The sequence below is a fragment of the Miniopterus natalensis genome, chromosome 8 (assembly GCF_054644295.1).
Source record: "Miniopterus natalensis isolate mMinNat1 chromosome 8, mMinNat1.hap1, whole genome shotgun sequence".
In the NCBI taxonomy this organism is placed as follows: Eukaryota; Metazoa; Chordata; class Mammalia; order Chiroptera; family Miniopteridae; genus Miniopterus; species Miniopterus natalensis.
This window is the reverse complement of record NC_142088.1, coordinates 4,036,591-4,057,814: the sequence shown is the minus strand read 5'-3', so window position 1 is coordinate 4,057,814 and position 21,224 is coordinate 4,036,591. Positions and strand designations below refer to the sequence as shown.

The following is a 21,224-nucleotide window of genomic DNA, read 5'->3' as shown; positions in this document are numbered from 1 at the left end:
AAGAACAGTCTCTGGAGTCAAAAAGACCAGTCTCCAGATCACAGCCCTGCCACGCTCTGGAGATGTGACCTAAGCACTCCCTATACTTGGCCTTTCAGACACCTGGTGTCCCTCTGTAAAGGTTAGGGCTGGAACGCCCCTCCCTATGCAAGGCTTCCGTGAGGAGTTGATGAGATGCTGCACATAGACAGCTCAGCCTGAGACCAGCAGCTGCTCTTTTTCCCTTGTAGCCGTTAGTGGCCATGAGCCTGGGGTGGTGGCCCTCAGTGGGAGCTGCTCCAGCAACAGTGGGGCCAAGAGCGTCTGGGAAGGTGAGCAAAGCTTTCTCAACTTGCAAAAACAAAGCAGGTGGGCTTCCCAGGAACATGTGTCTCATCCTCCCTTATCTAGCTGTCGTCTGTGGGATGTGTGTGTGTTTGGGGTGGGGGGAGACAAGCACCTGTGTATTCCGGCACACCCTTCTCTTTCGAAGAGCTTCATGCCCAAAGCCTAACTTTAAAATCAAAATTGATCCCTCCCAGTATCAGTGGTGCCTTAGCTGGCCCCACGGAGCTTGTCCAAGGCTACAGAACCAGCCCCCATCGTCGGACTGGGGCATGAAGAGACCCCTGGCCCCGAAGTCCAAGCAGGACAGCAGAGCTGTTGGGGACCCTGCAGTGGCTCCCCCGGGTGGCTGGGCCTCTGTGTCTTGGCCACACCCCCTCTGGTCAGCAGTTCCAATTCCAGTTGGGCAGCAGCTAGAAGTGGAGAGAGGCATGTGTGTCAACACCACAGTGGAGCCAGCAAGCCCTGATTGCCCAGCTCTACACGGCCGCACAGCAGACACTGCCACCTGGTTCTGCTTAGGGGAGTTCTCTGCCATGAGCAAGCCCGGCACTGCTGCTTGGGCCTGCCCTGTGCCTCCCTGAGCAGAGACCTGAACCTTGGGAAGGGAACGAGGCTTCTCTTTACGCTGACAAAGGGCTTTCTGCCTGTCAACCCGGCTCCCCAGCAAGCCCCCGCCCCCTGCCTACCGCAGCCACTGGGCCTCCCTTTGGCAGGGCCCGAGGGCCCGTGCTCCGGAGGCCTAGCCTCTGGAGACTTCCTTTGAGCTAGAAAAACAAGCAGCTGAACCGTGCTCCCTGCAGCTGGGCCCCGCCTGCTGAACCTATAGAAAGGACTGGAGTGGGTTTCGCCTCACAGAAGAGGAAACCTGGCTCCAGCCTCACCCACAGGGCCTGTTATGTCTGGCTCCAGAGGCCTTCTCCTCGGGGGTTTTCCATGCCTGTGAACTAGGCCCCATTCACTTCCCTGTGGTTTCATGGGAATGTCCAAATGCTCAGCAGGTTGCAGCGAGCCCGGGAGGAGAGGGGTCAGCAAGAGGCCCAAGCTCTGACGTGTGGGCAGCCCTAGGGCCGCAGCACCCTCCACTCAGATGCTTGAAGTGGGATGCCCAGTCAGCTGTGGGTGGGCACCCATCAGTCAGTCTGCCAAATTTCCTCTGGTGGGCCCCCCACCCCCTTGGCCTATTCTGCCTGCAGCTCCCTCTCTCCAGGCCTCCGCTTTCCAGCTCCCAGGCCACCAGCTCCACCCTGGCCTGGCCTAGGAGAGAACTGCAGCAGAGAGCTTTAGTTTCCCAGCCTGGCAGCTCTCACTCCAGTGCTCCTCAGCCTGGGGCCCTTCCAGTGTTCCGCCACACTATCCTCGATGTGGGGCCGCAGGAGAGCAGCAGGTCCCCCAGGAGGGTGGCCACTGCCTCCAGCCCTGCAGGCTGCTCAGCTTTGAAGAAGGGGCTGTGGTCAAGTGCAAAGGTCTTCTGAGAGACCCTGCTGCCTTCGTGGCTGATGAGGAGCCCAAGGACTCCCAGGCCCACTGTGTGGCTGTGCCCAAGTGGGAAAGATCTGCCCTTCAGAAGAAATGAACTTGAGACTGGCTGGGGGCAGTTCTTATCAGATTTCCCAGTTAGCAGTTTTCACTAAGAGCTAATTGAACAGTCTGTGAGTGGCCTGATTCCATCTGCATGAGACTCCCACAGATTGTGACAAGTGCCCTGTGGCTGAGGGCAGAGGAGGCTCTTCTGGTCTCTCACTTGGTTTTGGTCTTTGAAAACTGATGCATTTTCAGGTTTGGACAACAGCCATGCCACTGCCCTGGCTGCTTGGCTCCCGGTCGTTTCCAAAGCCGCTTTCTGAGTGTTCTGCGTGTGGAAGGGGTGGGGCAAGTTTCTCATCTGGTTTAGCTGGTAAAATGGATCTGGAAACAGAACATCCTCGGAGGCCCAGCCTCTCTTGCCAGGCAGGGTTGAGAGGGTAAGTGCAGGGGAGCGGAGAGCCTGAGCATGAAGGCCCTTAACCCTCAGGCTGGGGGGCTCGACCTGCCTACCGGCACCAGCCTCCCTCTGCTGAGGGACGGGACAGCAGCCTGCTCGGCTGTGTTCAGCTCAGTGCTGACCTAAATCTGGACCATGCCTCCAGGGCCACAGTACAGGGACCAATGCCCCCTGTCTGGACCTGCCCCGGGAGGCTGCCCTTCCTTGGACAGCCCCTTCCTCCTCGAATGCTGGCTGGGCACGTACTCAACTCGAGCTCTTTCTCACGTTAGCTCCTTGGCCTCTGAAAGCACATTCAGATCTTTTGAATACTTAAAACAGGAATAGAAAACATTACAGAGACGAAACTTGAACACTTGCTTCTTTCACCCATAACCTTGACGGCCTCCCTCACTCTTTAATCTCTGGTTTTCTGAATTGACTTCCCCACCCCTACCGCCACTGAGACTCAGAGCTCCTACTTGCCAAGTCCAGTGGCCCCTCCTCTTCACCGCAGCGCTGGCATTGTGGACAACAGCCCAGCTCGGCCTTATGCCCTCCTCTCACACCACTTTCCTTCTCAGCCACCTCACCACCCTCCAGTTCCCCTCCTCTCCTGTCTTACTCTCTGTGCCTGGTGACAGGGTGACAGTCTTGTCCACCCTGAGAGCCTCACGTTCTATGTATCTCTGGACCATGGTGCGACCCTTTCTTGCTGCCTCTGGCTGCTTCTTGCCAGCTCTCAGCCTCTTCAACTTCCATCCTAACTGCACGTGGCCTCTGATCTGTGTCCCACCGTCGCTGGGCTCTTCTCCCTCTTCTGGGAGGGTTCCTAGTCCTGCAACCCTCCCAGAACCCTCAGGTGAAGTCCCATCCCCCACCACACAGCCCTCCTCCCCTCGACGCCTTAGTCTCCAGCATACCTGCTTTATTATTGTTCTGCCTTCACACCATTACAGCTTCACCCCTTTGTGTAAAGTGTCTCCCTCCTCCTTGCCATCTCTTGGAACTGATCTTGCGTTTCTGGACATATCTCCTCCCAGGGCTGGGGCTCTGGGAGGCCAGGCCAGCGCTGTCTGGCTGCAGCAGGGCCTTGAGGTCACACAGCCCTGTTTGTGAATCCCAGCTGCTCTCAGGGAGTAGTGGGGCGTGGGGCCACACCTTTCCTTTTTGTCCCCACAAAGAGAAAGAGTAAAGAGCTCCCAGGCCACAGGAGGGTTTCATGGGCTGCAGCTTGCCATCTGTCACTGGTGCTTGCTGGTGTCTCGTCCCTCTCGCTGACCCAGCCCACAGCAGCGGCTCAGAAGGGTCCGAGGATGAGTAAGAGAACAAAGAGAAACAAGCTAAGGGCTCTGTGGGGAGGGGAGCACTCCGGCTGGTTCTGGATAATGCCACGGGCTTGCTGTGGACGCGCACGGTACTCTGTAGACCGAGGGAGGGAAGGGAGGAGCAGGTGTTGCTTCTCTCTCGCCTGGTCTGGGGATCTCAGTGGAGCTCAGGCAGAGCTTTAAATTAGCTACAACCCCTGGCAGCAGGTATAAGGAGTCAGACGAAGTATATGTGTGAGGAGTGTGTGCCCGAGCAGAAAGGGGTATGGTGGCAGACCTAGCCCTCCCAACTCTGGAGCATGCCCATCATGTGAATCTTCCATTCTATACAGGTTTATCGAGTGTCTGCACTGTGCCAGGCCTTGCACCAGCACTAGGGTGGGCAGCATTGGGGGGAGGGGAGATACAGCCATGGTCAGTAGTGTGGGCTAAATGCCAAGGTGGGATACAAATAGGGTGCCCAGGGGGCACGGCTCATAAGGTGGGCACCTCATGCCGCCTCCCTGGATGAAGGAACATCTAAGACAGAGATGGGAGAAGAATGGTCCAGGATCCCAGGCTGAGGGAACAGTGGTGCAAAGGGACAGAAGCTAGAAGAGCCAAGAACTCAGGATGGTTGAAGTGTGAGGGAGGCGGCGGGGACAAAGGAGAGGTGATCTGGGCACATGACACCAGCTTGGTAAACCTCACTTTACAGGAGGTGGAACTGTCTTGAGGGCAGTGGTAGCTGCTGAAGGGCTTCAGGCAAGAGAGGAAAGTGACAGGTTTGCCCTCAAGAAAGAAAGGATCCACCACTTTTGGTGTGAAGAAGGAAGCAGAGCAGGTACAACTAGAAGTAGGGAGGCCTTGGTAAGAGATGGAGGCTGGACCCAGTGGGAGGCATTGTAAGAGAACAGCAGAGGCCTCTGGGCATCTTGCCATGTTCAGCCCCAGTCCTGGGTCATTCACATCACAGTATCATAATAATGATGGAACATCTAATTAAGGCAAGACACTTGTGTATGGCATACCCGTTTTTCAGATAATTGAGATTCAGAGAGGTTAAGAAATTTATCTGAAATCACCCAAGTATTGATCTGCTGAGCTGGTAACCACCAGCCCCTCCTCCTCTCTGGGTGGCTTGGCCTGAACAAGGAAGGAAGTAGGGTCAGGAGAGGTGAAGAGCAGGAGCCTCACCAGAGGGTTTTCCATGGCCACAAGCACAAAGCACAGCCACCGCCTTCCAGATGAGCAGAGGGGCACTCAGTCCAGTCCAGTTCCTGGATGGTCAGGGATGGGCATCCTTCTCCTGAAAGGGCAGTGTTTTAGCCCAGTTCTCATTTAGCCACTGCCTGATCCCTGCCAGGTGGAGCGGCCTTTCCCAAATCTTTCCCTGTAAGATGCTACCCAGACAGGTTCAGTCATCAGTGAGCAGCCAGTGCTGCATCCAGGAGCTCCTCCTGGTAAGGGTAACATTAGCCCCCTAAAGGCAAAGGCTGCCCCGTCATAGAACATCAAACAAAATAATCTCCAGCACATCACATATATTTATACTTTCTTCTTTTTTTTTAATCCTTACCTGAGGATATGTTATTATTGATTTAGGAAAGAGAGGAAGGGAGAGAAAGAGAGAGAAACATCAATGTGAGAGAGAAACATTGATCAGTTGCCTCCCGTACACACCCAACCAGGGATCGAACCCATAACCCAGACATGTGCCCTGATCAGGAATCGAACCGTCAACCTTTGGTGCACAGGACAACACAACCAACTGAGCTAGCAGGCCAAGACTATACTTTATTCTTTAAGTGACAGTAACACCTTTTGGAAAGCACCATTATAGACCAGAGTTGTTTTTGCTGTGGGAGGAGTGTGTGTACTTGTGTGTAGGTTGCTTGTGGTCTTCTTACCTGCCATCTGCCATAGCAGGTGAGGGACTGACACCTCTGGGCTTGTTCAGCTCCTCCCTGGAACAAGAAGCCTCTCACCTGTCCTTCTGCCTCGCCCTCCAGCGCCTGGAGGCCCAGAGCACAGGTAGGTGGGATGCTGCAAGTGAGTGCATGGCCCCCAGCTGGCCGTGCAGCTGTCTGTCACAGCAGAGCCTGCCCCAGACCTCCGGAGTGGTGGACCCCCAGTGGCACTGGCTCCAGATGCTCAGCAGATGCCAGGCCTGGGACTAAGGCCTCGTCTCCAAGGGCTTGGCTTGCTGTTCTGGAAGGTGATCCTGGCTGGCAGCCATTCCTGAGCCCCTATTTAGAGCAGTTGTCAGGCAGTTGCTGAGTTCCAGCTCCCCCACCCCCACCCCCCAGCAGGACTGAGTGATCTCATGCTTGTGCCATGCTGGGAGAAGGGGAGGGGAGGGGTTATGATCAGGGCAGCGTTCAGGGCTCCATCCCCACTCAGGCTCCCAAGCCCCAGTGTGTGCAGTTTGCTCTCAGCAGTGCGTCCTAACCACCCAGAACAGCTTGGGGCATCGTCTAAGGCCTGGCTGCAGGTCTTTGTGTGCAGCACTGCCCCTCAAACACGGAAGGAGATCAGGGTGAAGGGGTGCTTGCTGATGAGGTCAGATGCCAGAGCTCCTCTTGTAATCACCCTCTTTCCCTGGCTGAGAGCAACCCTTAGCCCCAGAGCTGGCTTTGATGAAGGAAAAAACACTGAATGGGAGCCCGGAGCCCCTGGACCTTGGGCTGCAGGGCTGCAGCTTATAAACGAAGGCTCTTCCCTGCCCAGAAGTTCCTGGGTTCTAAGCTGCTCCTGCCACGTCCCAGGCCCTGTGGAAGGAAGATGTTGGGGGCCCCCTGCCGGTCCTTCCAGGGAACTGATCCTGATGCGAGGGGCTTTTGCTGGCCCCAGAGGAGCGCTGTGACACACCCCAGGCCAGACCAGTTCTCCTTCCCGTGGTTCCTGGCCAAATTTTTGACAGTGAACCCTGAACTCTGGAATCTGGTAGTTGGCTGCCTGGCTTTTCTTGGCCTTTCTGTTCTTGCATTCCATGGAGACCCAGTTCCATCTGCGCTGCGCCCCTCCCAGCCATCACAGGGCTTTACCACCTTGGCACTCCAGGCCCCGCTCCTGCTTTCTCATGCTTACTCGTGGCAGGTTCTCTTTACCCCTCCCTCTCCCACCTGCTGATGGGAAGGATTTTAAGGACAGGTTGTGGGGAAACGGTCCCTGCAGCTGTCCTAAAACACTAATGAGCCATGGCGGCACTGAGAGAACCGGGCTTATTGCTGCTGCACTTCCTCCAATTTGATGACATTGACGGTTTTCTGGGATGAATGCTTGATATCAGCGAACTGATTTGGAGAGGATCCCACAGGCTGCCCTCCTAACTCCTGCCACTCTGTTGTGAGGGAGGGGCTAAGATGCTCAAAGAGAATTGGAACCCCCCCCCCCCCAGGCACCAAGGACCTGTCTAAGTTCAGCCCCTGCATCCAAAGCTTCGCCAGACTTTTCTCTCAAAGTCAATAAGAGCACACCTGTTTTTCTCTCACCAGCCTCAGGTGACTCACAGCACTGTACTGGGGGGCCAGGGAGAACAGCTAATGAGGTCACAGGGGAAGCAGCTTGACTGGGGTCTGTTGTCACTGCCTGGGGCTTTGGACATTGGCCCCACTCTCCCCCTCCCTTCCCTCCTGTTCTCCTTACCTAAGACCTTGAGGGGTGAGGCAGGAACGGCTCTGCCTGGGGAGGCTGCCCAGGCATTCAGTTTCTTTGACCCAGGCGGGGAGAGCAGAGTGGGGGACAGGCAGAAGCTGCCCCAGCTCAGCTCGACTACTCTGCCCTGCAGCCCTGTTGTGGGGACATGCTGCCCCCTGCTGGCCATGCTGGCAAAATGCAGCCCAAAGTCTTCACCCTAGCCTGCTGCTGGGCTGAAGCCTGGGGGCTCTGAAGAACACATGTGCCCCTGCCCACGATTCTCAGACTGCGTGGGGAGACAAGTCTAGAACTGCCTGGCACACAGTAATGTTTGTTGAGGGGACAAACGAATGAACGAATGGATGCATCTGAAGCATTTAGCTGATGGTGGCCTGCAGTGTCTGACCAAGAGCAGACAATCATTCCAGTCAGACATTTATTGAGCAGGAACTGATACTCGTGTTGACAAGATCTAAATAAGAAAACCAAACATTGGTTAGATTATGCTGGACTGTCACACAAGTGAGCGTAGAGCAGCCTGGGCCTTCCGGGAAGGCATGGAAAGGGCGAGGAAGGGGGACAGATGTCAGGGATGAAAATCACAGGGCACTCTGGCCACTTGGCAGGGAAGGCAGGGAGAGAGGAAACACCTCCCGTGTCTTGAGCCTGAGGATGGGGCAGGCACAGGGTTGGTCTTCCCAGCCACCCTGCAAAGCAGGTGCTATTTATCCATGTTCCTGTTCTACATTTGAGAAAAAGGAGGGTCAGAGGAGGCCCGTGACTTGTTCAGGGTCCTACAGCAAGATCATGTGGAACCTGGTCCAGACCTCATCTGAGGAGGTTTTTGGTCATTGGGTTCAGGTGCTTGAACTCAAAGGTTTTCCACAGGAAGTAATGTGCTAAAGGACAGATGGGGGAGGGGAAGGGTCAGAATGGCCACTTTAAACGTTGTTAGGGCCTCCCGGTGGGAATGAAGAAACTCCTCATTCCCCACACTGGCTTCCTGCATGGTACATGGCCAGCAGAGGTCCGAGCCAGCGTCCTACACCCAGGCTGTATCCTTCCCCCATGGTGGGCAGGTCCAAAGCAGCCCTGTGGAGGAGGGGCTAGGAGTGCAGGACTTGTAAGGAGGGCTCTGGGAGAGACAGATGTGCTGGTGGGACAGCTTGGTAAACCAGAGCCACACTTCTGCTGAGGCTGGCTCAGTCTGGGGGAGGAGGAGTTTTACACACTCATGCCCCACCCTCACCCCCTCCCGTCACTGGCTACTTTTCTATCTTTTTTATTTTATTTTTTTTAGAGTATGTTTATTAAAGCTGGGCACAATGAAAGAGAAAGGACTTAGGATAGAAGAAGCTACAGGAGAGAGCCTAGGCTGGGCTGCTTTGGCTCTCAGAAATGTTATAGGAAAGAAATGAGCCTAGGCTGTGCTGTTGTTAGCTCACTGCAAAGTCAGAGAAAAGGGGTCCTTGGAGACAGGTTCATGGGGTGAGCCCAGGGCGAGCTGCCGCTGCCCATTGCTCCCCTGGTTATAAGTCTCATGGAGACCCTTAGAGTTTAGGAGATGCACACCTGAGAGGGAAGAAAGGTGTGGGTGTGCTCTCGGGAAGGAGAGCACACCTGGCTACTTTTCTTTCCTAGAGCTTGGTGAGGTGACAAGGCTAACCCTGCGGCACTACCCACACCTCCAGAAAGGGAAGTTCATGCTGGGCCTCCAGCTACTGCCCGACCTGCCGGAGCTTCCTCTCTGACCTCCGCCTTGGTGGGAGAAGCACAGGCTTGACTTGCAGACTGGGGTTCAGGTTAAAGACGGGAGTCTTTTCTATCCTGAGCAAGACTTTCCCCACTCGGGGCACCCTGGCCACCATGGCACCAGGACGTGGCTGAGCCTCCTTCCCAGAGGCCTCAGCTCTTGTGCACATGTGTGATCTATGGGGGCCCCAGGTGGGAGAGCAGCACGTAGGCTGCCCTAGATTGGGGGCATGCTCAGGCCTCTGTGACCCAGCTCCCCACTGTGTCTGACCTCTCAGTTCTGATGCACTTCCTCCATCCGTCAGCCCCCTTCCTCCCTGTGTTCTCTGCGAGCCATATCTCTTCCTCCTTGTTGCTAATCCTAAGTACACTAAGTGAGCAGAGCTAGAGTGCTGACTCCTAGGAGGCTGACTGTGGGGTTTGAACACCCCAACAGCACTTTTGCCTTGTCCCAGGCTGTGTGATGTCACTCTTGCTGCCTGAGACTCTCCGTTCATCCTCAGAAACCCTCGTCTCCCTGGGGAGGGAGGGAGCCCAGCACTTCTGGGAACAGGGAGCCCTCTGGGTTCTTGGGGCACATTGTTTTCTTATAGCTTGGGGTGCCCCTGAGTGTCCTAAGAGGCTAGTCACTCAGCAGAATATTTTTTGAGCACCTGCTGTGGGTCAGGTGGGGTGCCAAGCCCCGGGCAGCGAGAGAATGAGACAGACCCTGTGCCTGCTCTCCAGGAGCCCCATCTAGTAGGGGAGACAGCGCACAAGCTGACACTGCAGAGGGGTCATGCGGACTGACTGACTAGTGCTTGAGGGTGTGAGCAGGGGTAAGAGAAAGCAACTTGAGGAAGGAAGTAGGTTGGATGGTGGGAGGGTATCTCTAGGCTGAGAATGAGGGTGCAAGAGAGCCAGCCAGCAGAGCAGCTGGGACAGAAAGAATGGGCAGGGCCCCTGACCGATTCCTCCCCTGCAGGCTTGTGGAGGAGTTCATGCTCTTGGCCAACATGGCAGTGGCCCACAAAATCTACCGCACCTTCCCCGAGAGGGCGCTGCTGCGCCGGCACCCCCCTCCGCAAACCAAGATGCTCAATGACCTGGTGGAATTCTGTGACCAGATGGGGCTGCCTATGGACTTCACCTCCTCTGGGGCCCTCAATGTGAGTGCCCGGGAGCTGGGGGGGGGGGGGGGGGGCAGCAAGAGGCCCTGTTGGGAGGAGGAGAAGGAAGGCCTGGAAGTGGGCGGTGAGAGCCTCTGCATCCCACCAGCGCCCGTTCCCCTTCAGCCAGGACTCCCCTGCAGGGGAGTGAGGAGGCCCTGAGGAGAAGGCCTCCGAGTCCTCAAGGCCCTGGCCGTGGGCCTAGCTCCCCTCCAGGACCAGGTGAGGGAAGCCCTTGAGGCTCAGCTGTGGGAAGGGTCCTGTAGCCAGGTATGGGCTGGGCTTGTCCCAAGCCTTCAGTAGGGGCTGGGTCATTGGAAGCCAGAGCATGTCTCTTATGGTAAGCAGTGTCGAGAGTTCCCTGCCTGGAGCTAAGCCTCATGGAGCTGAGGACTCCATGGCCTTAGCTCTGATCCCCCAAGAGAGAGGCTATTTCTACCTGTGCCCCAAGCCTAGGATGGGTGGAGAGGTACCTTGGGTCAGACAGCTGGAAACAGTCTGTCCGGGCCAGCCAGCTACCTGTGAAAGGACTGACCTCCAAGCTGTTGTCCATGAGGCAGGCCCAGTGTGGGACACAGGCTGGGGACTCTGGCCCCTGCACCCCACTCATGGCCATGTGAGTAGGGCTGGGCACCTCAGCTGACTCTCCCTCCCTAAAGCTGAGTCTCAGATGCTCCGCAGGTGACAGGGCCCCCAAACCTTCTCCCCAAGCCTGACTGTATATCACATGTGTTTTCTCCTAGAAAAGTCTGACTGAAATATTTGGAGATGACAAGTACTCACTGGCCCGGAAGGAGGTGCTCACTAGCATGTGCTCCCGGCCCATGCAGGTAAGGAGGAGCCTGCCCCCCATCTTCCCCCTCTCCCAGGAGCACCCATGACCTCTGCACATGCAGAGGACTTGAGGGGAGGGGGGAGGACTCCCCAGGCAACAGCTGGGACGGGTGGGCCCTGAGCTGAGCCTGATCTGCTACCTCTGGCTTGGTCTTGCCTGCTTCACCTGCTCAAGGGCAGTTTGCCTGGGCCTGCTAGAAGGTCCCGTTTGAGCCCTGCTACCCCACATGGGGGGCAGAGAGTACCTATGGCCATGGGCTCAACACTGCTCTGCCCTCCAATGGCCCTAAGTCCCAAGAACTGCCCCCTGGCTGTGCCATGCAGGGCCAGTGGGGCCCTCATTCTCTGCCCCTAGAAGCCATCCACCTCCAAGGTCAAACCAGCCCTGGAGCTCCATGGAAAGGAGGCCTCTCCCAAGTCACCCAGAGCCTGAAAAAGACTGGACCTTTCCTGGCCTTTCCTGCCAGTGACCTCAGAAGCCAGCCTTCACCTTGGGATCTGATGGCAGGGAGTGACCAGACAGTCTAGTGCCCTGTTCTCCCAGCCCCAAGAATAGACGGGATGGGAGACCAGGCAGGGGTGGCAGCAGTGAGCACTAAAGTCCTGGGTGAACTGCTGAAACAGGATACCAGGGCTGTTATAGGGAGGGCTGGTCACTGTGGGAAAGCCATGGTCCCCACCCATCCCACCCTACCCAGAGATACCTTTGCCAGCCCGGAAGGGAGCCAAAGTCATCTGTCCTCCTCACCCCAGCTCACCTGGGGAACTGGGCCACCTCTGAGAACAATCGTGGCTCAGAGTGGAGGCAGCTCTCACCTCCCCCTGTGACTTGCCCCAGACATCACCCAGAGCCCAGCAGGAGCTGGAAGAGAAGCCGAGTTGGAGAGCCGAGCAGGTCACCACCAGCTGTGCCAAGGGTTCCAGGGCCTCCATACACAGGAACTGGAGCCAGCTGTCCATTTGGCCGAGCGAGCACATGGAAGGGTGTGAGAGTGAGAGCATGGCAAGCAGCCCAGGAGCGAGCAAGTGAACACACAGGGTGTGACTTTGGCTCCGATGAGGAAGGAACCTGGCCATTTGCTCCCAGGCAGCAGCTCATCCTTGATTCCCGAATCCCTGAGAGCTCAGGGACACAGGGCAGGCAGCTTCAGGGCCTGTGACCAGGGCTCCCAGGATCCGCAGGACCCTTCCTGCCTGGAGCGATTTGCTGGGCCCCTAGAGCAACTAGGTGTTCCTTCCTACACCCATCATAATTCCTGCCCTGCGAAGGGCCTTTAGAACTCATACCTGGGTCTTAGCCCCAGGACAGATGATCAGGGACAGAGGGGCTGAGGCTGGCAGGCTGGCGAACTGTTGCTTCCCTTGGCTAGCACAGGGTGGAGTGTTGGGAGCAGAGGGTATGGAGCCTCTGGCCCAGCCCCACCTGGCCTGGCCAGGCTCTAAGAGTGCCCACTCCCCTAGATGGCGCTATACTTCTGCTCGGGGATGCTGCAGGACCCGGAGCAGTTCCGGCACTACGCACTCAACGTCCCGCTCTACACACACTTCACCTCACCCATCCGCCGCTTCCCTGACATCGTGGTGCACCGGCTCCTGGCTGCCGCACTCGGTAAGGGGCACCACTCTGAATGCAGGCCGGTGCCCAGCTCGCCGCCCCCCCTCCCCCAGAGTGGGTGCCCGGAGGCTGCACTGCGGTGACTGTGGAAGTTCGAAGGGGTGGGCAGCCCCAGCAGCAGGGAGCCTGGGCGAGAAACTCCCTGTGAGTACCTGTGGAAGGAGCCACATTAGGGCTCATTAAAAGCGAAAGGCCACCCCACCATTCTCAGCCTCTGGAGCTGGGCAGGAGGAGGCCTTGGCTCCGCATAGGCCTGCCAGGCCTCAACTTGCCTGGTCCCAGGGCACCACGCTGCCCATCACCCAGCCTTGGCCAGTACACACAGAGCAATGCCCCCACCAGCAGCCCCCCAACCACCCTCTTTTCAGGCTACAGGGAGGTGCCAGATGTGGAGCCCAGTGCCCTGCAGAAGCAGGCCGACCACTGCAACGACCGCCGCATGGCGTCCAAGCGCGTGCACGAGCTCAGCACCCACCTCTTCTTCGCCGTCCTGGTCAAGGTAAATCCATCTTCCTTACTCCTCCTCCCCTCCCCTTTGCCCCACCTTCCCTCCTGGGCAGCTGCTCACAAGGGCCCTGGAGGAGTCCTGGGGCCTTCAGCAGCCGGGGTAGGCCCTGGGGGGACGCCATATCCCGTTGCCAAGCCTTGGCTGGAGCCTGCCCTGCCCTGCAGGAGAGTGGCCCCTTGGAGTCGGAAGCCATGGTGCTGGGCGTCCTGAACCAAGCCTTCGACGTGCTGGTGCTGCGCTATGGGGTGCACAAGCGCATCTACTGCAATGTGAGTGCAGGGCCACCAGGCCACGTGAGGTACCTGCTGGGTGGGCAGAGGCCAGCTACAGGGTGCAGAAGCTCCTGGACTGTGAGATGAGTACAAGGCCATGTAGTTCCCTTGCCCTGTCCCCTCCCAGACACCCACTTAGCACTGTTTTCCCCTTCTGTCCCATTCCCCTCCACTGAGGCCTCCTTCCTAGTTCCCTAGGATCTGGGGGTTCTGGCCCAGGGACAGCCCTCTGTGGACACACAAGCATGGAGGATGGGAGCACAGGTCGAGGACCCTGCTATCCCCATCCACACTGAGGATCCAGGCTATGGTGGTGACACTGCACTGCACCCTCGCCCAGGTGTGAGCTGAGCCGGCACATGGGGCAGAAGGCATGGAGCCCCTGACCTTGCTCCCCTCCCCCACCCAGCACCAAGCCCACCCATGGGCCCTGCCAAGACACCCAGCTGTGTCTGTCTGGGAAGGGGATCCAGGCCATCTTCTCCAAGGACTTAGGCAACCATAAAACAGGTCCCTCCACAACTGGTACAGGATGGTAGGGCAGGCAGGTTTTGTGAGATTTTTTATAGAAACATGGGGGAAGAAAAGATCAGAAAGAATGGTCCATGGCCACTCTGGAGGCGATTTCCCCTAAACAAAAGGAAAAAAACCACCCTTTGCCCCTGGTGGCTGTTCATTCCAAGTCTTGGTGCCTGTCTAAGGCCACCTGACGGAGCTGCTTCAGCCTACCTTGGGGTTAACATCCAAAGCACTTTAGGGAGTGCAGGGCTCAGCACATAGTGTGGAATGAGCATGATATTAACAACATGTAGTAAAAGAGAAGAGACAGAATAGAGACCAGCTGGGACCAATCAGCGTTCTTGTCCTTGAGTCTTGATGTTTAATGAGTGCTACAGAAGTTCAGGTCTAGATCATCTCTGCAGACAACCCAACCCTCAGTCTGTGCTAACACCTAGTGCCAGCAGGGGGCAGTAGCCCTCCAGCCTCAGGTGCCTGGTCCTCTGGCCCAGGTCCTGAGGAGCAAAGGCAGACCCACCACTTCCCCAAATAACACACAGAGCCTAGGTACTGGCCTTATCCTGCCTCAGTGGAAGATGGCCTGGCAGGGCCGCCCTGAAGCTGGCCAGAGGTGAAGATGGGGGGGTCACCCCTGGAAAGTCAAACACCAGCTGCTGGGCTGGCCCTCAGGGCAGGGCACTCCCTGAGGCCAGTTGGAGGTGGGCCAAGGCAGGAGGCTACTTCCCAGCATCAGGGCTGTGCAGGATCAAAGGTTAGGAGGTGGTACCCAGAGCCCAAGACCTGAGACCCAGCTCTGTGCACCCCAGGCCCTGCCCCTGCGGTCCCACCACTTCCAGAGGGTGGGCAAGAAGCCGGTGCTCACACTTGTCTGGGATCCTGAGGACCTGGAGCAGGAGCCAGTGCAGCAGGTTAGAACTGGGGCTGGGGCTACTTTCCCAGAGCACCACTGTGTCCCTGTCCACCCCTGGCACTTGGGGAGCCCTCCTCCTGCCTCCTGGGCTGCACCCCCCTGGCCTTCTCCAGCACCCAGGCTTACCCACACCCCCTTCTAGCTTTCTGGCACCACCTTCCCTCCCTTGGGGACACTCACTGTGAGGAGAGGTGGAGGTTGGGGGAGGCTCTGCCTGCCTCTTTAAAACCAAGTCCTTAACTTTTGGGGTCCTTTGAGAATCTAATGAAAGCTATGGACCTCCTGTCCAACAAATTCTGTATAACAGTTTGTACCTACGACATGCTCCCAAGGACAGCCCATACCCCAGCTGTTTGTCCACACTGAGTGCCTACTGTGTGCCAGGCACCAGGACCCACAGCATCAGTACCTGATTGGGTTCAGCTCTCAGACTGGCAGCAGAGGCCTAAAGGCGCAGAGCGAGTGGTCCTGGGGCCCCACTGGACAGATGGTGGCAGAGCTGGACTTTGCCATAGGCCCCTGGCCCTCATGGCCTGTGGCCAGCCCCTTGAGCCCCCCCATGTCACTGCCGGGCTCTGCTCTGCCACAGGTCGTCACCATCTTCAGCCTGGTGGAGGTAGTGCTGCGGGCAGAGGCTGCAGCCCTCAAGTACAGCGCCATCCTGAAGCGGCCAGGCACTGAGAACCTCTTGGGCCTGCAGGACAAGGAGTGTGACAGTGACCATGACCATGAGAAGGAGGACTGAAACCACCATCCTGGCACCGCCCCACCCACCTGCCTACCCCACCCACTGGCTTTTAGGAATAGGACCTTTTGACACCAAAGGGGATTTTTAATTTGGTTTTTAACAACTCAGGGTTTTGTTTTTATTTTTTTCATCCTATTTTATTTTTGCAGCTCAGTTTTTAAATGAACTGGAGGGGAGGGGATGGGGCTAGACAGAAGACTGAGGCCTGGCCAGTGTTCACCAGAGCAGTTGTGCCCTGTCCTCCTGGGAGGCCACCTACTGCCTTCCCCTGCCCAGGAAATGGAGTTTTCAGCAAATCAGTGTCATGGAGTAAAATCAAGTGTGAAGTGCAGTCTGGTGTATGGGGCTCCGTGGGGAGGCTGGGCGGTAGGGTGCCCCCTTGGGCCCAGGACCAGGGCCCTGGCTCAGGCTCCACCCCTCACAGCTGAGCTGGATCACCACCCTCTGGAACCTTCCTGTCAGTTCCAGGATGATTCACGGAGCTCGCCACCTGACATATCGTTCTGGCTGATTAGAAATATAATTAGTATGCAAGGTGGCAAGCTCACCCATCGCCCTCCCGCCTGCTAGCTGTCCATCCCTGCCCCCACCACTTCCTCTCTGCCTGCCAGCCCACTGGGCCTCGGGATGCAGTGTGGGTCCTGTGACCCCCCCCCCCCCCAGGCCAGAACTCTGGCCCTGTCTCCCTTGGTTCAAGCTGGTTGCTCAGCACCTTCAGTCCCAGTCTTGCACCCTGGCAACATCAAGGGAGTCTGGGAGCAAAGTGAGGGGCCCGCAAACTGGCCTTCCCAACTAGGGAGGGGGAAACGGGCTCCTGGTGGCCCAGCCCAGCCTAGTCACCTGTCAGGCATTCTGGTCTACTGATGCCACCATCTTCAGGGACATGGACAGAGACGGCAGGCCCCTGGACAGCACTCTCCCCCCAGCGGGCCCGACCACAGCACAGCACATGCTTCTTCCCACCAAACTTGGAAACCACAGTTTGCCTTCCCAGGAGCTGTCAGAAACTAGTGTGAAAACCATGGTGACCAAGGCCCCCGGCTTCACCACACTGTTTCCTGGGGGTTCATATTAACAGTTCCTTTGGTCTAGTTATAGTGAATTTCCTTCAGAGAAAAATTCAACGCAGTACCTCACAGCGCCTCTGTCTGTCACTGGCAGGCTGTGGCTCATGGTCCACCCAGCACTGGGCTGGGTCCCAGAGAGACAAAGGATACGTCTCTACCTGCCCCCTGTTCCTTTCTCTCCTCTGACACCTCAGTCAGCCTTCAGTCTGTCCGTCCTGCCATTTCCAAGATGTCCCAGGGGCCACCATCCCCTTTCTGCTCCCGTCCCCAGAGCCTTCTAGAACCAAGTATGTGGAAGAGAAGAGAGGTGAGCACCTGGTGGTTTGGTATTTGGATGAGGAGGTTTCTGGGTGCTGCCCTGGCCTGGGTGGCCTCACAGTAAGTGCCCAGGGTTGAGACATGCCAACCCTGTCCCTCAACTGCCCCATCCTCGGAGGAGGAGCAGCCCTCCTCTCTAGCTCTGTCCCCCAGGACCTCCCTCAGAGCCTGGGAGCTGAGGGCAGAGCAGCGCCCATGGGGTGGTGCCCTTCAGGGACGCGGTGGGTCAGTGTTGGGGCCCCCTCCCGGGCAGCGTGGACCCAGACCGGACATCCCTCCATATGCCCCAGCGCCTCCAGGCCTCATGAGGAACAGCTGGCTTGGTCAGCAAGGAAGGTCTTTGCTGCCGGAACTTGCGTGGGAGGCAGAGGCAGGCCTCGCCCTGATGTCCCTAGAGCCACGGGGCCATAGCAGCCCCATCCCACCACCCCATTTGACAGGAGTGGAAACTGCACCCAGAAAGGGGTCACGTCTCTGGCCAAGGTGATATAGCAAGACTGCCCAGCTAGGACTAGGGCTCAGGCACCTGCCTTCCACCACACCCCACTGTCTGGGCCCTCCATCTGCACCCACACATGCAGCCATGCCTCCATTCATGTGCATGGTGTGGGTGGGACCGTGTCCACGGGTCCAAGAAGGAAGACAGTGCTTCCTGTGGCACCACGCTCAGGGGACTTGACAAAAGGGGTGATGAAACGAAACTCATCACAAAGGAAGACTTGCAAAACAAATAATTTTTTTTAAAGAATAAAAAAAAAGGTGGAAAAACTTAAAAAAAGATTAAAAGGAAGACTCATTGTTGTCCATCCACCGAGAGGTCACTGGTTCAATTCCCGGTCAGGGCACATGCCCAGGTTGCCAGCTTAATCCCCAGTAGGGGGAGTGCAGGAGGCAGCCAATGGACGCTTCTCTCTCATCGATGTTTCTCTCTCCCTCTCCCTTCCTCTCTCTCTAAAAATCAATAAAAACTCTTTAAGGAAGACTGATTCCTTCTTCAGCTGTCCCAGACCACCTGCATGGCTGTGCGGACACATGAGCAAGGCTGTGTTTTCCTGTATTACCATGGGGGAGAGAGACAGACACAAAAAAATGTCACCATATAACGAGGTTCTAGCAAAGTTCCGAGTCTGGGTTGTATATTCCCAGCCATGAAGGGACAGTGCCCAGAAAAAATGGCAAAGGGCCTGGCCGGTGTGGCTCAGCAGTTGAGCATCAACCTAGGATCTGGGAGATCGAGGTTCGATTCCCAGCAGGGCACATGCCCGGGTTGTGGGCTCGATCCCCAGTAGGGGGCGTGCAGGAGGCGGCCGATCAGTGACTCATCATTGATGTTTCTACCTCTCTCTCCCTTCCTCTTCCTGAAGTCAATAAAATATATTTTTTATAAAGTCGGAAATCGAGGTTAGGAGAGTGCTGACACCCAGCACGTGGGCAAGCAGGTCCTCATGATCAAGCCGAGATGAGGACACAACCCAAGTGTCCTGCAGATGAATGGGTAAAGAAGATGTGGTACATACATAAAATGGAATGTTATTCGGCCTTTAAAGAGGACATCCTGCCATTTATGACAGCCTGGATGAACTAGAGGATGTTATGCTAAGTGATATAAGCCAAGCACAGAAAGAAATACTGTATGTTCTCATATGTGGAATCTAAAATACAGGCAGAGAGGAGAGTGGTGGTTCCCAGGGTGGGGGGGGAGGGAAAGAATTAGGAGCTCTGGGTCAAAGGGTAGAAGGTTTCAGTTAGAAAATGAATGAGTTCTGGAGACCTAATGTACAGCATGGTGATATAGGTAACAATACTGTGTTGTATGCTTGAAATTTGCTAAGAGAGTAGGTCTTTTTTAAAAATAATTTTATTTTTAGAGAGGGGAGAGAGACATCCATTTGTTCCACTTATTTATGCATTCATTGGTTGATTTTTTTTTTAATGTTTTTATTGATTTTAGAGCGAGAGGAAGGGAGAGGGAGATAGAAACATCAGTGATGGGTGAGTGAGAATCATTGATTGGCTGCCTCTGCACACCCGCTCCTGGGGACTGAGCCCAAAACCCGGGCATGTGCCCAGGTCAGGAATCAGTCTGGTGGCCTGTTGGTGCATGGGATGATGCTGAATCCATTGAGTCACACCAGCTGGGCCATTGGTTGATTCTTGTATGTGCCCTGACCAGGGGTCAAACCTGCAACCTTGGTGTATTGGGACAATACTCTAACCAACTGAGCTGCCTGGCCGTGGCTAAGAGGGCAGATCTTAAATGCTCTTACCACAAAGAGAAAATGGTGACTGTGAGGTTATGTTAATTAGCTTGATTATGGTGGTCATTTCACGGTGTATACATATATCAAAACATCAAGTTTTGCACCTTAAATACATATATACAATTCCTATTTGTCAATTATACCCCAGTGGAGCTGCTAAGTTAATTAATGAAATAGAAATGGAATCTATGTCCCCTCCCTTGAATCTGGACAGGCCCTGTGGCTGCTACCAGGTAGAAATGTCCAACGTGACAGTGGGCTGGTTTTCAGACCCAGGCCCTAAGAAACCGGCAGCTTCCTCCTGTCTCTTAGAATGCAGTGTCATATTGCAGGGAAGCTAAAGCAGCCTGTGGAGAAGCCCATGCGGAGAGGAGCCAGTTTGTCGGCCTAGGACAACCTCCTCGGGGAGTGGGTCCCCAGCTCCTGTCCGGGCACCCCAGCTGAGGCCGCGAAGAGCAGACGCGGCTGTCTCCTTCAGGAGCTGCCCAAATAGCAGATTTGTGATCAAATAAATAAAGGGTGGTGGTGGTTTAGGTGGGTCGGGTATGGCTCACCACACCCCAATGGGTGACAGGAACAAAATTGCAACACAAGATAGCCATAGATAGAGCCGACAGTTAAAAAATGCACAAGTACGTGATTTAGAAACTGGTAAATATCAAAAGAAAAAGCCAAGAGGGGAAGGTGATTGCCCGTGAGGAGGGACCAGCAGGGAGAAGGGGACCACTTTTCTTGCTTGGTTGTAAAAACATGGAGCTATTCTATGCTTCACATTCATGTGTAACTTGGATAAACATTAAAAGTAAAAACAAAAAATTCTTTTTTCCTTAGCAAGAATGGAGCTATAGTGGGTTTGAAAGGTGCCCTGTACATTCAGCAATGGGTACATCAAACTCCATTATCCCAGTAAATAAAATTTCTGCTGACAAGCAACCTCATATTCCCTCTCAGTTAAAATGCTGCCTAAGGGTTTCAGCTCCAAGACCCAGGTGGCCGTCTTGGCTGCATGGGTGGAGCCCTCGGGACTGTTTATTGTGTCTGAACCAAGACCAGGCAGTGCAGGGTGAGGGGCCAGGCCCTGGGCAGCTGCCAGCCTGGAGGCGGCGGTGTGGCCCGGGAAGGGCAGGGCTGCCGACGAGGCTGCTGGCCCCGCTGTGGCAGCTCCGCACAAGGGCTCGGCCCCAGGCCCTGCCGCAGAGGCCGCCATCCCAGGTCGGCCCACAGAGTCCAGGGGTGGAGCTGGAGAGGTGCTGAAGCAGACGGAAGACGTGAGCCCCACGAGTGGGAGGAGGCCCGATGCCTCTGCTGACCTTAAACAAGGGGGGGTGCGTTCCACACCTGGATGAAGAGTGTGAATTCGCGCATGACTGAGGCTATGAACTTAAACCCTTTCTGTAATGTGACCTCTGCGCTCTCTTTTTATGGTTTCTTTTGGTCAGGTGTGTATCTGTTTTTAATATATAGACTGTGGGGACGAAGGAACTTTACCCTCAAGGTTCTGTCGGCTGCTCTAATACCTCTCGAGAGGTATTGCTGCTGGTATATCTAAGCTGTGTTAACCTAGACGCACCAGAGCAAAGGCCAGGGCTGGCTTAAAGCTTTTCACTAAAGAAGTTACAGGCCTGGGGTGTGACTGCCCAGCATGACCTGCCTGGGTAGGAATTTATGGTCAGATGGCCCCGTGAGGTTCCTTTCCATAGAGCCCCGTTTCCACCCACAGTATGGACATCACATTTCGCTTTTCATTCATCTGTGGATGGACATGCAAGTTGCTTGTGCCTGTGGGAGAGGGGAGAATTCTCCCCTTCTACCCTTTAGTTCTTAATTCTGGACTAGTAATAAATTGACACGACTAGATTAACAAGATAACAGACATTCCAAAATGAATTAAAAGAGTTTTATTCAGATACAATTTGCAAATCAGGGACATAGCCCTCAGTGTGAACCAAAGACATCTTCCAAAGTGCAGGAGACAGAGCAAGGTTTCCAAAGTCAACGCGGCGGCTGCTGATCAAAGAGGCGAGTGGCTCCGGGAAGGC

The 21,224-nt window shown here is 55.9% G+C and overlaps 1 protein-coding gene across 5 annotated transcripts in view; it reads left to right on the top strand.

The window, feature by feature from the left end:
• Nucleotides 1–15,865, top strand: part of DIS3L2 (DIS3 like 3'-5' exoribonuclease 2) — a 213,744-nt gene extending 197,879 nt beyond the window's left edge. For all 5 annotated transcript variants that reach the window (XM_087819517.1, XM_087819515.1, XM_087819516.1 and 2 more), the window contains 7 exons: nucleotides 9,950–10,133; nucleotides 10,877–10,963; nucleotides 12,429–12,576; nucleotides 12,951–13,081; nucleotides 13,255–13,359; nucleotides 14,688–14,789; nucleotides 15,381–15,865. In XM_087819517.1, coding sequence (XP_087675643.1) covers nucleotides 9,950–10,133; nucleotides 10,877–10,963; nucleotides 12,429–12,576; nucleotides 12,951–13,081; nucleotides 13,255–13,359; nucleotides 14,688–14,789; nucleotides 15,381–15,536 — 913 coding nt within the window. In that variant the 3' untranslated portion in view covers nucleotides 15,537–15,865. The remainder of the gene's footprint in view (nucleotides 1–9,949; nucleotides 10,134–10,876; nucleotides 10,964–12,428; nucleotides 12,577–12,950; nucleotides 13,082–13,254; nucleotides 13,360–14,687; nucleotides 14,790–15,380) is intronic.
• Nucleotides 15,866–21,224: the final 5,359 nt, after the last annotated feature.